At 38.5% G+C, this 13872-nt stretch overlaps 1 protein-coding gene across 2 annotated transcripts in view; it reads left to right on the forward strand.

Moving 5' to 3' along the window:
- Nucleotides 1–13856, forward strand: part of LOC145437888 (uncharacterized) — a 69035-nt gene extending 55179 nt beyond the window's left edge. For both annotated transcript variants that reach the window (XM_080315271.1, XM_080315272.1), the window contains 12 exons: nucleotides 4253–4384; nucleotides 5959–6117; nucleotides 6174–6262; nucleotides 6636–6800; nucleotides 6891–6967; nucleotides 7029–7129; nucleotides 10305–10478; nucleotides 11235–11419; nucleotides 11936–12094; nucleotides 12285–12406; nucleotides 12848–13088; nucleotides 13730–13856. In XM_080315271.1, coding sequence (XP_080171397.1) covers nucleotides 4253–4384; nucleotides 5959–6117; nucleotides 6174–6262; nucleotides 6636–6800; nucleotides 6891–6967; nucleotides 7029–7129; nucleotides 10305–10478; nucleotides 11235–11419; nucleotides 11936–12094; nucleotides 12285–12406; nucleotides 12848–13088 — 1604 coding nt within the window. In that variant the 3' untranslated portion in view covers nucleotides 13730–13856. The remainder of the gene's footprint in view (nucleotides 1–4252; nucleotides 4385–5958; nucleotides 6118–6173; nucleotides 6263–6635; nucleotides 6801–6890; nucleotides 6968–7028; nucleotides 7130–10304; nucleotides 10479–11234; nucleotides 11420–11935; nucleotides 12095–12284; nucleotides 12407–12847; nucleotides 13089–13729) is intronic.
- Nucleotides 13857–13872: the final 16 nt, after the last annotated feature.

A 13872-nucleotide genomic window follows, 5' to 3' on the forward strand; every position in this document is an offset into this window, starting at 1 on the left:
GGAACGTCTTGTTAATGTTTATGATCGAAAATTTTCACACAAATCCATGCAGATTCGTGTCGCGGGGGCACATTGTCATGTGTCTGTCAGTGGCGAGATAGCGCAGTGGTATAAGCAGTGGCTACAACACCAGTGGGTGCGGGTTCGAGTCCGACCGAGGTCGATTTCCGAATTTCGATACCTAAGTGTTGGAGGTTTACCTAGGCTCCTCCTCGCCACAACATCCGTGTCAGCGGTTTCTTACAAAAGCCTAGAGGTGGGCCGTGTTCTAAGTCGGCAGTTACGGAAAATAAGAATAATATCCGCCTGGTGTAAATGATCATCGTAGTCGACAAACACCACGAATACCCCAAAACAAACAAAACAGGTATCTGTCCGCGGGCCGCCAAAAATCACGTCGCGGGGCGGATCCAACAAGTTGCTAAACTAATCGAATTAGTGTTACGAAATCGAGTTCTTTTAATGGTTCGAATTTTGTGAAGTTAATTATTTTCGTAGATAAAATGGAAAAAGTATGTATCGGTGGATCGAGAACACATTAACCGGATTTTGGAGTAGTCCATATTACGATTTATTTGATGTTCGGCATTCTACATATAACTCAAGTCTATCCGACTAGGCTCAACGTTGCAAACATATTTCTATTTCCTTTCGTGGTGATCAAAGTGTTTTTTAAAACTTTAGCACGCTGGGTAGAGAGGATAAAACGGAATTAAGTATTAATCAATCAATGGTATGCAAAATCAAGTTAATAATTTATTTCGACCAAAACTTTTATGTACCTTTGGTATCTTGTAAATATAACTGTTTAATATGAAGATGGTAGTGTGTGATAAGCACTTGCATTATGGGAGTGAGTAAAACGGACTTTGAATTTGATCTGACCAAAATCAACCTCGCGTCACACAAAAACCATCAATTATATTATAAGTGTAATATCGAAAAAAAATCCTATTGTGTTATATGATGTGCGATATCGAAACTAACAATTGTATTATATGATTTTTGATATTGAAAAAATAACACAGCGATTAGTAATTGATGTTGGTCGTTCGTCGGTGCTTTAGGTGTTGATTGATGAATTAGAGTAAGCGATATTTTGGATATGCGCACTAAGTTGAAAACTCAGTGATGCTCCTGTGTATTGCCGAATTTGGCTATGTGTGGTGAAATTGGTAGTAATTCAATCACAACTCAAATTCATATTAACCGAAAAATACCTTTCGATGATTTGGATTTTGTGATAATATTTGGTTCCATTACTGCGAATGAACAGTGATACAAAACACCAGATTACCAGTTTCACCATATTACGGTGTACAATTCCGATTTCTTTGATGATCCGAATTCAACATATAAAGCAATAACTTTACCCAACTAGTTTAAGCATAATCCAATTTGTTTTGTGATCATGAAACTTTGTGAAATCTCTGTATCTCGCCATATTTTACATTGAGCGTGTTGGATGGTGCTGCGAATAGACTCAAGCATTAATCAAGCCACCATATGTCATATCTCACGCGCTTCGAATAGTGATTATACGAACCGATGCACATTGCGATGTACCGACGCTTTGAGTATCTCTTTAGCTTCGCGTCACAAGTACCGATAATATGACTTGTGCGAGTTGGTGCATTCGACATTAACCATATTACTGTTTTATCTTAAGCTCTATTACAACGCTTCAGTTCGAAAAATATTATTTGATAATCAAATAATACCATTCTGTAAAAAACAACGGTAAGATTGTGAGAAACAGAAAAATTCCCGATCCACCACTTTTCATACATACTACAGTCTAGTTGTATTTTTTTTTCAGATCGAGGTGCTAATGATGGTGTTTATGAAAGTTTGTTCATATCATAACACCCTTCACTACAATGTAAGAGGTGGTACACATTAAATCATTTTGATTTAGTACTGATCGGATAGTTGAATCTCGTGTTGCGAATAAATCAGGTAATATGTAATCCGTAAAGAATTTGCTCGCATTACGATATCTTACATTATGGATTCACTCGCGACAAAATATATCTCAATCTATCATTGGTCAGACATTCGCATCTCGTATACTCAATATACAACATGTTAATCTCAAAGTAACAATGTTGGATGTAATAAACATTTTATCAATCGCTTTTGCGTCTTTGCGATGATGGAAGTGTTTGTGATAATCTGTAGACCCAGAATGTTTTACATTGGGGACGTTAGATAGTAGGAAGAATTCAAGCACTATCCTGCCCCGCGACATGCAAAACCGGCCGCACGCTATATGCTCGCGCAACTTTTATTTTATCATACTTACAGCGGTTAAGTTAGACGGGAAGGTATAACTGGATATAACACATGGCGATCTGTCAGTAATTGGCCTTGTTAGGTTTTGTAAGATGTCGATATTTCGGATGCAATGGCGATAGCATTTTCCAATACTCAATTTTGACACGGGTAAAACAGATCACTGGTTGAGTTGAGTTTCAAATCATCTTGTGAATTCTTTGACATACTACACCCGAGAAACACTTAAAATTAATGAATATAACATATTACCATGTCTAGGTGAGCTTGAGATAAAATCACCTTGATTTCAGGGTGGAAAATTAACACAGTGATTGTATATCGTGGTGTAATATTTTCATAAACAGTCAGTTGGGTGTTGAGCGATTGGTGAATCTATATACTTGTCATACACCGAGTCAGTTGAGCGATTGTATTTATCATGGTAACGGTAAGCGATTGATCCGACATCCGCCTTGCGAAACGGTGCATCCTCGTATTACATTTGCGATATAACTACCATAGTAAATAATTGGACTCGACAGGATACCCGAGTCATTTGTCCCACAGAATATAAACTCCTTTTACAGTTGAATAAAAAAGACAGGTCGTTGGAACATAAATATAACCATGATTTATTTAGGTTGCTGGTTACAGTGATTTATGGTCATGCAACCTTTTTTTAATCATATACATACACTGTTTGAGTTTGTCGAGTAAGGTGCGGTGTAAGTGATATTTCAGTAATTGAATCTGTTGGGTTGTAACATGTCGACATGTTGGGACGCAAAGGTGATACCATATCCAGAAACTCAATTTTGACACACGAAATAACCGGATCACTGATCGAGTGGCGTGGTTTCAACTCTTGATACTGCTGTTTGATGGCCTTGATTAGTGTAAACGATTAGGTTTGTGAAATATTAGCTGATAATCACATCATAAGATTCTGCAACACAGCATCACGATATATTGCAATATATCACATGGATTCGGTTGAGATAAGATCATCTGGATTTCGGATGTGAAAATTAACACAGTGATTGTATATCCACGCGTAATAATTTTGTCATACAGAGTCAGTTGAGTGTTGAGCGATTGTAGATTTATCATGTCTACTTGGCGCAAGGGCCGTGCATTTTAACGCGTGCATGGTTAATCCTATACATGCAGCTTGTCAAACGTTGATTCCTCGTATCACATTTACCACAGGTATTTATTGGTCTCGGCAGGATGTCAGAGTCATTTGGGATTGCTTCTAGACCAACCTGTTCCACGGGAAGCAATTCGCGTAGTGATTCAGTGGACAGGATACCATAGTCATTTGTCTCCGCAGAATATGTAGGTCACTTCGCATTAAAACACCTGTTTTCAAAATCGATCGCGGGAAGCGCACAATGACGCTTTTTCGAAGCTCCGTAGGTCGATTTTCGACTGCTAGCTAGCTCAAAATGCACTGTTTCTGACTTCCGAAATACAACATTCTTGTTTCCGGTATTTTACGAATCACGAGCGACTAATTATACTACTGGGGAATATGTATTTCCGTTTAGGAAAAGTACAATTTTTATGCTTGACAAACTGCTTTCTTGATAAACAAATAATTCGCATCATGTCGTGTTAATATTGAAAGAATGACTGAGAATTACATAAGGTTTCTTCATAGTCAATTAGGTATTTATGTGCAGTATAAAATTAGAAAAAACGACGATTTTCTTCCTACCTAGTGAAATATTTAAGGGTAAATATAGTCATTTTGGGCTTTTTAGGGGTATAAATATCTTCTGACAGAGAGCCAATCTGACAAAACTAATGTGACATTCGTAATCAGCAACCTCAAAAACCCCAGTAACGGCTCTCAGATGTCCCGCCTGAATTTTGTTTTTCATTTTGTTGTCCAGTGTAATTAGTTAACTGTTGTCATTCAATGAATCAGTATATATAATTTAAGCGTTTTTACTTATTTAATTTTATACAGACGTGGATGTAGATGAATGCAATCTGTACACATTTCCCTGTTCGGATTCTGAAATGTGCGTCAATACGATCGGTGCCTATTACTGCGAATGTATTAATGGTTATTCCGCTTCTGTAGATGGGTGTATTCCACGTAAGTAGCATAGATATAGGCCTACCGACGATATGAAACCCATGAGTCTAGTCCAATTTACCAGTAGAATCATTTTCTCTCAAAGCAGCGATATAGTCATTTAACGGAATAAGTTATCGGCTATACGATCATCATGACTGTTTTGAGATATTGACTAAGACCATTATTATGGTCGATAACATTATTCGCCGTGATTTATCGTTGTTTTAGACTCGAAATAGATTTTATCAGATAATTAGCTTTATTTACTAGTCAAGCTAATCCTTCACAGACACCCAAACCGACGGTACATATGCAAGTCCATAATAAGATAGCGTGAAGCGTCCGGCATCTTGATCGGTAGGTCGTGAATTCGATTACCGGCCGGGTCAGACTAAACACCTGATTAGTAACACTGGTATCAACCACTACCCCGCTTGTCGCTCATGCATTACTGGGATATCAGGCAGGGATGGTGCAATACTCAGAAAACCATATGTTATATATACATCTTCCGTGTCCTGCGGCATTTGCATATCATGCATTAATGGTATGCATATGCACAGATCGTGTGTATGTAGGCCTATATCATGAGTCGTTGTATATGTCGCAAAAAGCATCAAGAACAAAACTAAACTACGTCCTTGCCTTTCCATAAGAAATAAGTATAGATTGCTATATCAAAATCTATGTACATTGTACATAGAGGGTGACGGTGACTCATTCATCTGTTTCATGGTGAAACAAATCTTTCGGTATTGAGAACAAGTGGGATTTCGTTACAAAATATTTAGCTTCTGATTCTGAATACAAGGAAATGTGGAATATAAAATAAAGGTGGATAACCTTTTCTATATTGCAATGCTGGCTTTTTTCAAGGCCTTCCAAGGTAGATGATAGAGCCAGATTACCAATTGAAATACATTTAGAGGAGATTTCATTATTAGCTGTAAGCTCAAAAATGTTCGTTTATATCACATTGCCAGAGGTAGTAACGAAGTGGTTCAATTTTTTTAGGATTACTCAATAAGTATACTATATCTTCTTCCTTAGACTACTTACTCAAGTATTTGAGTTTTTTTGAATGCTTTATCATCTACTCGGGATAGATTTTTAGGCAAAACTAGTTAATTTAAAGTCTTTGGAATTTTTGGAATTAATAGTAGTTTGGGGATGTGTTTCCATCACGTTTATGAGAGAAAATGTTTTTATAATATAATCTTTATAAAATTATTAATTTATATAAAGATTGCATGAAATATAGTACGAAGAGTGTATAGTACCTGGCTAAAATTTCCTCCAATTATTAAAAATAGACTAATTAATTTGCAGAAGAAGTGGAATTTATTTCCCATTTACAGTGAAGAAACACTCTGCAACCTCGAAAGTAGCCACCCCAAGTCAACTATAAGGCGTTTGGTAGTATTAGTATAGCTTCCGATTCATTACTTCTAATTGTAGTTGTGTAGAAAATAAAGATGTAACTCCTACTTGAGTAACAACGATGACAACTTTCACTATCTCTGCAAATTAATGAACGCCGATCAATATAATGTTTGAAAATAAACGGAGGAAAACGTATATATGTTTTCCAGTAATGTGCCCAACGGTTGATGTGCCATGCAATCAGCAAGACGCACTGATAAGTCTCTGCGATAGCGCCATGAATGCCATAATAAGCGTCACGTTTCCCTCATCCCGGGCTGGATATACAGTCACATCCGTAACGAAATGCAGCAGTGATACACCAAACGGTAAGATCGTTATTTGCTCCTGATATGGCGTGCTTAAAGTCGGTATTCAATTCCAGTCAATACACCGCTAGGATCGAGGATGTGTCAACCGGACGGAACATGGGGAAGTGTGACATGGTTAGGTTCATGTGCTACGGCACTGACGGTAATACCATACAATTATAAACATTTGATTCTATAATATAGTTATAATTACATCAATAATGACGAAAAGCCTGTCTTTCTAAATAAATGTGTCGTTATTGCGTCTGTTTTGCTACCCAAATGCACATAGATCAGGGATTTCAAGCCTGATATTCGCGGAATAGTTTTAAAGGGACCATCAATCGTTACTTTTGAAACTGTGACTATAAAATTAGATCCCAATGGCGTCGTGGCACCAGACCTACAGTTATCAGAAGACATTGTACGCAGCAGTCACTGCGCATGATTGCAATCTAGCGCGGTTTAAAGCATAGTCTACAATCATTGCAGCAAAAATATTACTTTACCTACTGCACTTGCATTGCAAAATTAAGGATGTGGCAACTGAAGCAATTGAGACTGAAGAGCAGAGGGAACAAGTAGCTGCCAGCTTGCAAATTCTGACGTCAAATATCGAGCAACTTACCGTTAATGACTTGTCCGTAACATCAGAGGCGATAACAAATATTACGAGCTCTGCGTCTTCCATATCGGCTACAGTAAGTATAGTTTTCGAGAGTCTAATGGTATTGATATGTAAGTTCTAAAATATGGACTTGACTTGATGTATGCTGTCGATTCATATTTAGACAGCTACTTCAGTCATTTCCACAATCAGCAATATATTGGAATCACCTGCTCTGACCAGTAGCAATCGTACCTCCACGTGAGTTTTCCGAATAATATAATCAACTCGACCTAGGCAGACCAACTGATACGTACCCCAGGTTTCTCGCTCAGTTGGATACTGTGGCTTCGCTAGTCGAATTGCAGAGTAGCCAACAATTCAAAGCTGTGAGTAACAATGTCGCGCTGCTGGTAACATCAGGTGAGTGTATCGAGACGCTAACTGCAATGTTGTGTGTGATTACTAGATCAAGTTTTTATTGCACATAAATTTATTCAAAGTTGTAGTAAAAAGTTGCATTTCAAACTATATATTCGGGTGTGAGATATTCGAAAAGCATAAGATTTGCAGGGTATATACTTGTTTCGTTTCTTTATCCGCTATTCAATCGATCATGAGCGCATTCTTTTGTTCTTTCGGTTTGAAACCTACATGACAGCATTTCGCCGTCAGCTTCTGCAAAGCTGTCAAATTTGGTACGCCCCATTTCACGGAAAATACATGTTTTGCCGGTACGCAGCAAGAAAATAACGCAATGCCGGTATCATTTTCCGCAAAAGGGTAAAAAAGCCACGTGATACCCGATAAATAATTCAAACACCACACCCTAAACCCCCTAGGTCTGTATACGTGACCCGAGGCATTGAAGAAAAACTCAGTTTTGGGGACTCAGCCAAAATCAGTTGCCTGAAAAAGTGACCCAGTGGAAATGTAATTATCAGCTTCCTCACCTGGGCGTCCGTCAAAGGGGAAGTGACGTCAAATTGTAACGATAGTGAATCAATCAAGATTTTTTTTATATATATAGTTGATGCACTGTCGCGCTTGGCTGTGGTTTTTGAACTTTTAGCTTACAAGCCTTTGCGACATAGATAACATTCAAATGCAGCTAATCCATCACATAGCTCTTTGCTAAGCAACTCAGAAAGAGAACCATAGAAATAGTTTTATAGCACGCCAATGCGCAATACTTGATAGAAGTTGCAGTAAAAAAGTTGCATGAAAATATAGTAAAAGTTGCAATATCAGACATGCAATATAAGAATTCTTCAATCAGCTTGAAAGACTATACCACATGCATTCTGAGTATTTATGAAGCTCCCGAATGAATGGCATTTCTAACCAAATTCTTGGAATGAAGCTGTATGATTCACGTGATGGCTTTTTCTTTATTAAGGTACGGTTTGCCGAGTTTCTTCATTTCGTGATGTGACAATAGATCATGCTTGCAATTTCCCACTGACTGCGTGTTATTGAGCGGGCGCCATGCACTGAATAATGCATATAATGGCAATTTCAGCAACTTTCAAGGCCAACAGTCTGTGTAAATCACGCTGACATCTGTGATTTACCAGCCTGTTAATTACCACTCAATTACCTGTCCGACAATGTCCACCAGAGAGAGCTTGTTGGATAGTCATGAAAATATCGGATTCTACATTTAATTGCAAATTACACATCTGCACATTACTATATTTTACTTCTACACAGTTGTGCTGACATTTACTGTATAAGTCGGTGTGTTGGTCGGCTGTGTGTGTCTTGATTTCAGACGACTGTCTCAGACTCAGCTACCCACTGGGGTTCGTGTTATACCCATTCGGCAACCATTGCTTTGGGAATGTAGTAACGCTGACTACGAAGCGCTTGGTAGAATACCTTACAAATAGAAATATATTGACTAACGTCCGGGCAATTCACACCCGCATATTGAATTATTCTTATCCGTTAGTACAAAACATTATAATGCTGAGATCTCAAACACAAATGTACTCGCGGACCTATTTCGTAGTTTTGATGACGTCGCGGGCCGCGGCTTGAATAATAGGGAGATTCCATGTATAATTCCTAAGTATGCCTTATTTGAAGGGACCTTGTGGACAGGCATTCCACAAACATCGTGGAAATATAATTTACCATTGTACTATTTCCGCTTGATACGGAAAAAAATCGCATTTTCAAATATTTGAATAAAATATATTTTGTGCCTGGCATAATCTTCTTAATTAATGAGTTATAAACATCCTGCGAGAGGATGCATCATGACATCGTAAAACTGCCGGGTTATAATATTGCAGCTAGTGGATCTTTGACGTGCCACAATTTTATGTAGATTATTTTACAATCTACTGAAGATTAATCTGATATCAGAGCATTAAAGCGGTGTAGCCTAATACTGGTTTTGATTTAGTCGTGAATCGTGATAAGTATCGGCTATTGTTACTGTCATTGCTGAAGTTGAAATAAATCAGCGTTAGATTCTGCCTTCCCTTATTGGAACATATCAATACAAACTTATAAATAATATGTATTGAGCCATGGTAATAGCATTGCTTCTTTATCTGTTCAGCGATCATGCCCTTTATGCTTCCAGTAAGATTTCTAGGAGCCCCTGTCCATTTTCAACACAATTTCTGATCACGTTCTACCTATATTAAATCAGAAAGCCCATTAACATAAAATCGCGCGTGCGCGAAGACTATTTTCCAGTTGAATAAATTGGTCAAGAAAATACTCCACTGCCTATACGCCTAATTCCACAAGGCATATCGTACACCCTGATGTGGTGCTTCATACCCCGATGTGGTCTACGGACCCTGGTTAAGAACCCCTGTAATAGAACTGTCCAATCGGCGAAGAATTCATTGGTGTCACAGCTGTAGACTGAGTGTACTACTATACCCTACTCGACACCGATAATAACATGGATAAAGAAAACAAACAACACCCAGCATGTAACCAACCAGGCCTATACGTCACGGGGGTCACAGAATACCAATGGTTGTCACACTGACCTGATTAGATACCAATATACATTACGCAACGCAAGCTGCTACATTTTGATATATTACTATTCCTCATGACAGTTTCAAAGATTGTTGCGTCCGTAGGATTACCAAGTCACCGTTCCGAGTCGCAAGTCTTTCTCTGATTTTAACGTTTCACTCAACTCAACTCGGATCCTTTTTCTTTAATTACCCAGTCAATCCGAAATCAAGTAATTTTACGAGGAGGTCACACCAAACTAAATCGTATTTTCAGTTACGAATCATCCACGGGTCATGTTTCATCATCATGAACTCGAAATGTGACGTAATCGCTGATCAACCGCATGGTAGCATTTAAAAGTGTTGTGATAGTGAAGGTTGCTGAGATTTCAGTGATTTATATAGTATAGCTTTAGCGTGAACTTTAAATACTTATATCTAAAAAATATATATGACACTTGAATATATTGTTGAATATTTGAAATTCCAAAATGCCGTCGCGGGCCGTGTCTTATAATGCATCATTGTTGTACCGAATACATAAATGTAGCCCTACTGCATTACCTGGTTACAATGTGATCATGTTACGTGTCATGACTTATGTTCAGGTAACGCTTCCGATGGTGATGTCACAATGATTATGGTCGTTAGACCTGATACCGCAGCGCACGGATTTCGAAGTGATCAATTTACCCTCAGCAATACGTCTGCGTCATCGGGGACCGTAGTCGATGGTCAAAGGGTGCAGGCATCTATCAACGTTCCCAGAGAAGCGATTGGCGGTATATGCTATATTTGTTTGACGGGTTTATAGCTGCCGAACTCCATCTAGATATAGAAATTGCCATCATCGGAAACTCATGAATTACGTGACCGCACAGACATATCTCGATTTGATCCCAGCGGATATTCAATTTGAATTGTTAAGCGGACATGCCTATGTTACCATGATTGGTGCTATGCTCGCAATGCCTGTAAGTGACGCCACATATGAATTAGCGATGAAATCAAGGCCGTTGTTATAAGGAACTTTTGATATATTCGTAGTTTCTGCAAAGTAGTGATCGAACCCCATGAAAGTCTGGAAAAACTACGAAATAGTTCTCGTCCGGAAATAGGAAATTATTTTGTAGGACTGGCATCACTTTCCTGGTGAATACAAAAAGATATACATTTGAACTTTTACCGTAGGCTAATTACTACTATTACTACGTTACAATTGGTACCCGAATAATTAATCGAACCATCTTGAAACTTGATATCCGACTCGGGATCAAATGACCCGTTCACTAGAATTCGCCCATCCCGCGGCGGCTCGGATTGTGACGGATTGATATTCAATATAGGCCGTGTGAACAATATTTTCAGTGATTGAAAACGAGTGTTGTTATTTCATGTTCTAATCACCGCCATATGATTGCAGTTGACAACTGGAATAGGGCCATCGTTTCAGTGAACAAATATATTTCACTGACGATCGTATAAAACCTCGATTCTATACTTGACTTAAATCAGCATGGTGGATATTTTTCTTCCAGCCTCCAAACTTTCTGTCAACGCAATCGGGAATCGGGACAATCAATTTCCAACAAGTCACAACGTTATTTTGCCTCCGAATGCAGACCAGGAGGATATTGTCAGCTTAACGACGCTTATAATCTCAGCTACAATTGATAATGAAAGTCTATTCAATTTTCCACCGGGAGCAGTCGTACAGTACTCGGTAAACCTGCATCATTAATAGTAGTTTTGAAAGTTATATGCATGCGAACAATGTGTTGATTGCAATATATCTAAGTTTATCTATTATATAAATTACGCCGTATTCAAATAAAGATACTGTAATCGAAATAGCAGCTTATTGCAGAGTCTCGCGCCGAAGGTCTCAATACAATTAACTTCATCCATGGGCGGATTGAATTCAGAGATGCCTGTCATGGATAAATGAATCAAATCCAATGTTATGGATAAAATAAATAATATCGTCTGCATATCAGTATAACAGTAAATGTAAATGATTAAAAAAATCGCAACCAACTGTGGTTGCGTCCCTATTGCTTTGCGATATACAGTCACTAACAACCCCATGAAGACGGACAGTTACAATTGTAATTATTCCTGTTGTAGCTTTACAAGAAACTACTGATTACCATGTTATATTCAGAAGCATGACATGGGATGGAGTGCTATAATACCCCAGTAACAACAATTTCTAGCTTTGTTTTTTTTTTCATTTAAGTTGCCTGCATCGCATGGGAGCGCACCGCAAGACTCTAAGTGTGTGTTTTGGAATGAATCTACAGACAGTTGGAGCGACAAAGGTTGCAGATTGGCTGGTTCAACTGTCAACGCACTGACTTGCTCGTGTGATCATTTGACAAACTTTGCGGCATTGTTGGTGAGAAATATAACATGTAAATCTTAAATCGGAATGCGGGAGAATGCAAAACTATCCATTGGATTTGATCTCCCTTTGGTATTGTGGATACGTCTTTGTAAACCATACGCTTCTTTCTGATTGTATGCATTAGTAAATATCATGTATAAGGTAAATTAAGATATTTTGACTAATGGTTTTTTCCTAAAAGAGACCTAGACCTGATGCGGAGGATCCGCCGGAGCCAACCCCGTTAGACATCGTGACAATCGTGGGATGCAGTCTGTCAACGTTCGCGCTACTCATTCTCGTGATGCTATTCCTGTGTGTCCCGTAAGTGCACGTGAATTGTCGCTTATGCGCAGGAAATGTAATTAGCGGTCATGTTTATATTTTCAGCCTCGACATGTATTAAGTTATCGCAGAGTTTATGTTCTAATTGTATAATTATCCGGTGAAACAGGGGCCTTGTTCCATTGAGAATATTAAAAAACTTTCGATTGCTGAAACTTCCTGGCTTACCAGAGGACATCTGACTTAAGTTCCATGCCACGTTTATGTATCGTTACATATTATGAATCCACTTCCATTGAATGTTACATTACGACACGCCCTTTTTCTTCAGACAATGATCAGCTTTTAAATAACTTGCTCGTTAGGAGAAAACAAGGCTGTACACTAGGGAAAACCCGGAGATATGGAAAAAAGTTAATTTGGAACAAGCCTACGGGACACAGTCCCGTACTAACGTTGGTGAAATATGTGTGTTTAAAGGAAAACACGGTCAGGAAGAAAATTCCAAGGTTCCTTCCTCTTGCTGAATCTCTCCATCGCTCTTCTCGGACTCAACCTCACGATACTCATCAGCGAAATGCCATTTATTGCGTATGCGGACCATTATGATGCCATTTCCACTTCATGTCAGACGTTAGCAGTGTTTTTACATATATTTCTGCTGGCCTCGTGCGCCTGGATGAATTGCGAAGGAGTGATGCTTTTTCTAGCAGTGGTTTAGGTAAGTTGTCGCAGAAACGTGACGAAACATTAGGCTCTGTTGTAATTAGAAATGGGGAAACCATAGCAACTATGTGATTCATTTTGAATCGAGTATTGGGCTTAGAGTCGAATCGATTGTTCTAGTATCACTCGTTAAGACATCGCAAGAGAATGAATAATGTGGAATGTCAAATATGTACCTTGTATAGGAACATAAAAACTGTAATGTCAGTTCAACATAAATGGAAAGGTTATTTGGTCTCTTTTAAACGTATCTATGTCAATGCACTTTGTGATAATACTGTGGGTCGCTCACGATTTAACCGAAATGTACACTAGGGCTGTCTGACTATTTAACTATAAGCAAAAGATTGTCAGGCGGTGTCATTATTATACTACTCCATTTAAATACAAATATGGTAGCAAATGACACAATTATAGTGGAATCGATGCGTTTTTAAAAGACAGCATGCATAAGATAATGCTTTCACATCACGTTTTTATGTGACTTTAACAGCACCGATTGTCCTTAATCTACTGACATACGGCATCGGATATGTGGATTGTTGGTGCAGTATCACATTGGTTATGAGCTCCCATATGCCGTATTTCCATAGCTATTCATTCATGAGAAGTCTACAGTTTTATATTTATTTTTAGCCTCTCTATACACGGGCGTATCTCACGGACAAAACAGTGATCCTGTTTTCCACAGCATGGGGATGGATAATGCCTATAATATTTGTGGTAATCACGGCTGTTGTAGATTTCAGCATTTACATCTACCCTCATGCCGATGGTTT

Source organism: Botryllus schlosseri, chromosome 4 (genome assembly GCF_051294905.1).
Source record: "Botryllus schlosseri isolate E-star chromosome 4, Bs_hap1, whole genome shotgun sequence".
In the NCBI taxonomy this organism is placed as follows: Eukaryota; Metazoa; Chordata; class Ascidiacea; order Stolidobranchia; family Styelidae; genus Botryllus; species Botryllus schlosseri.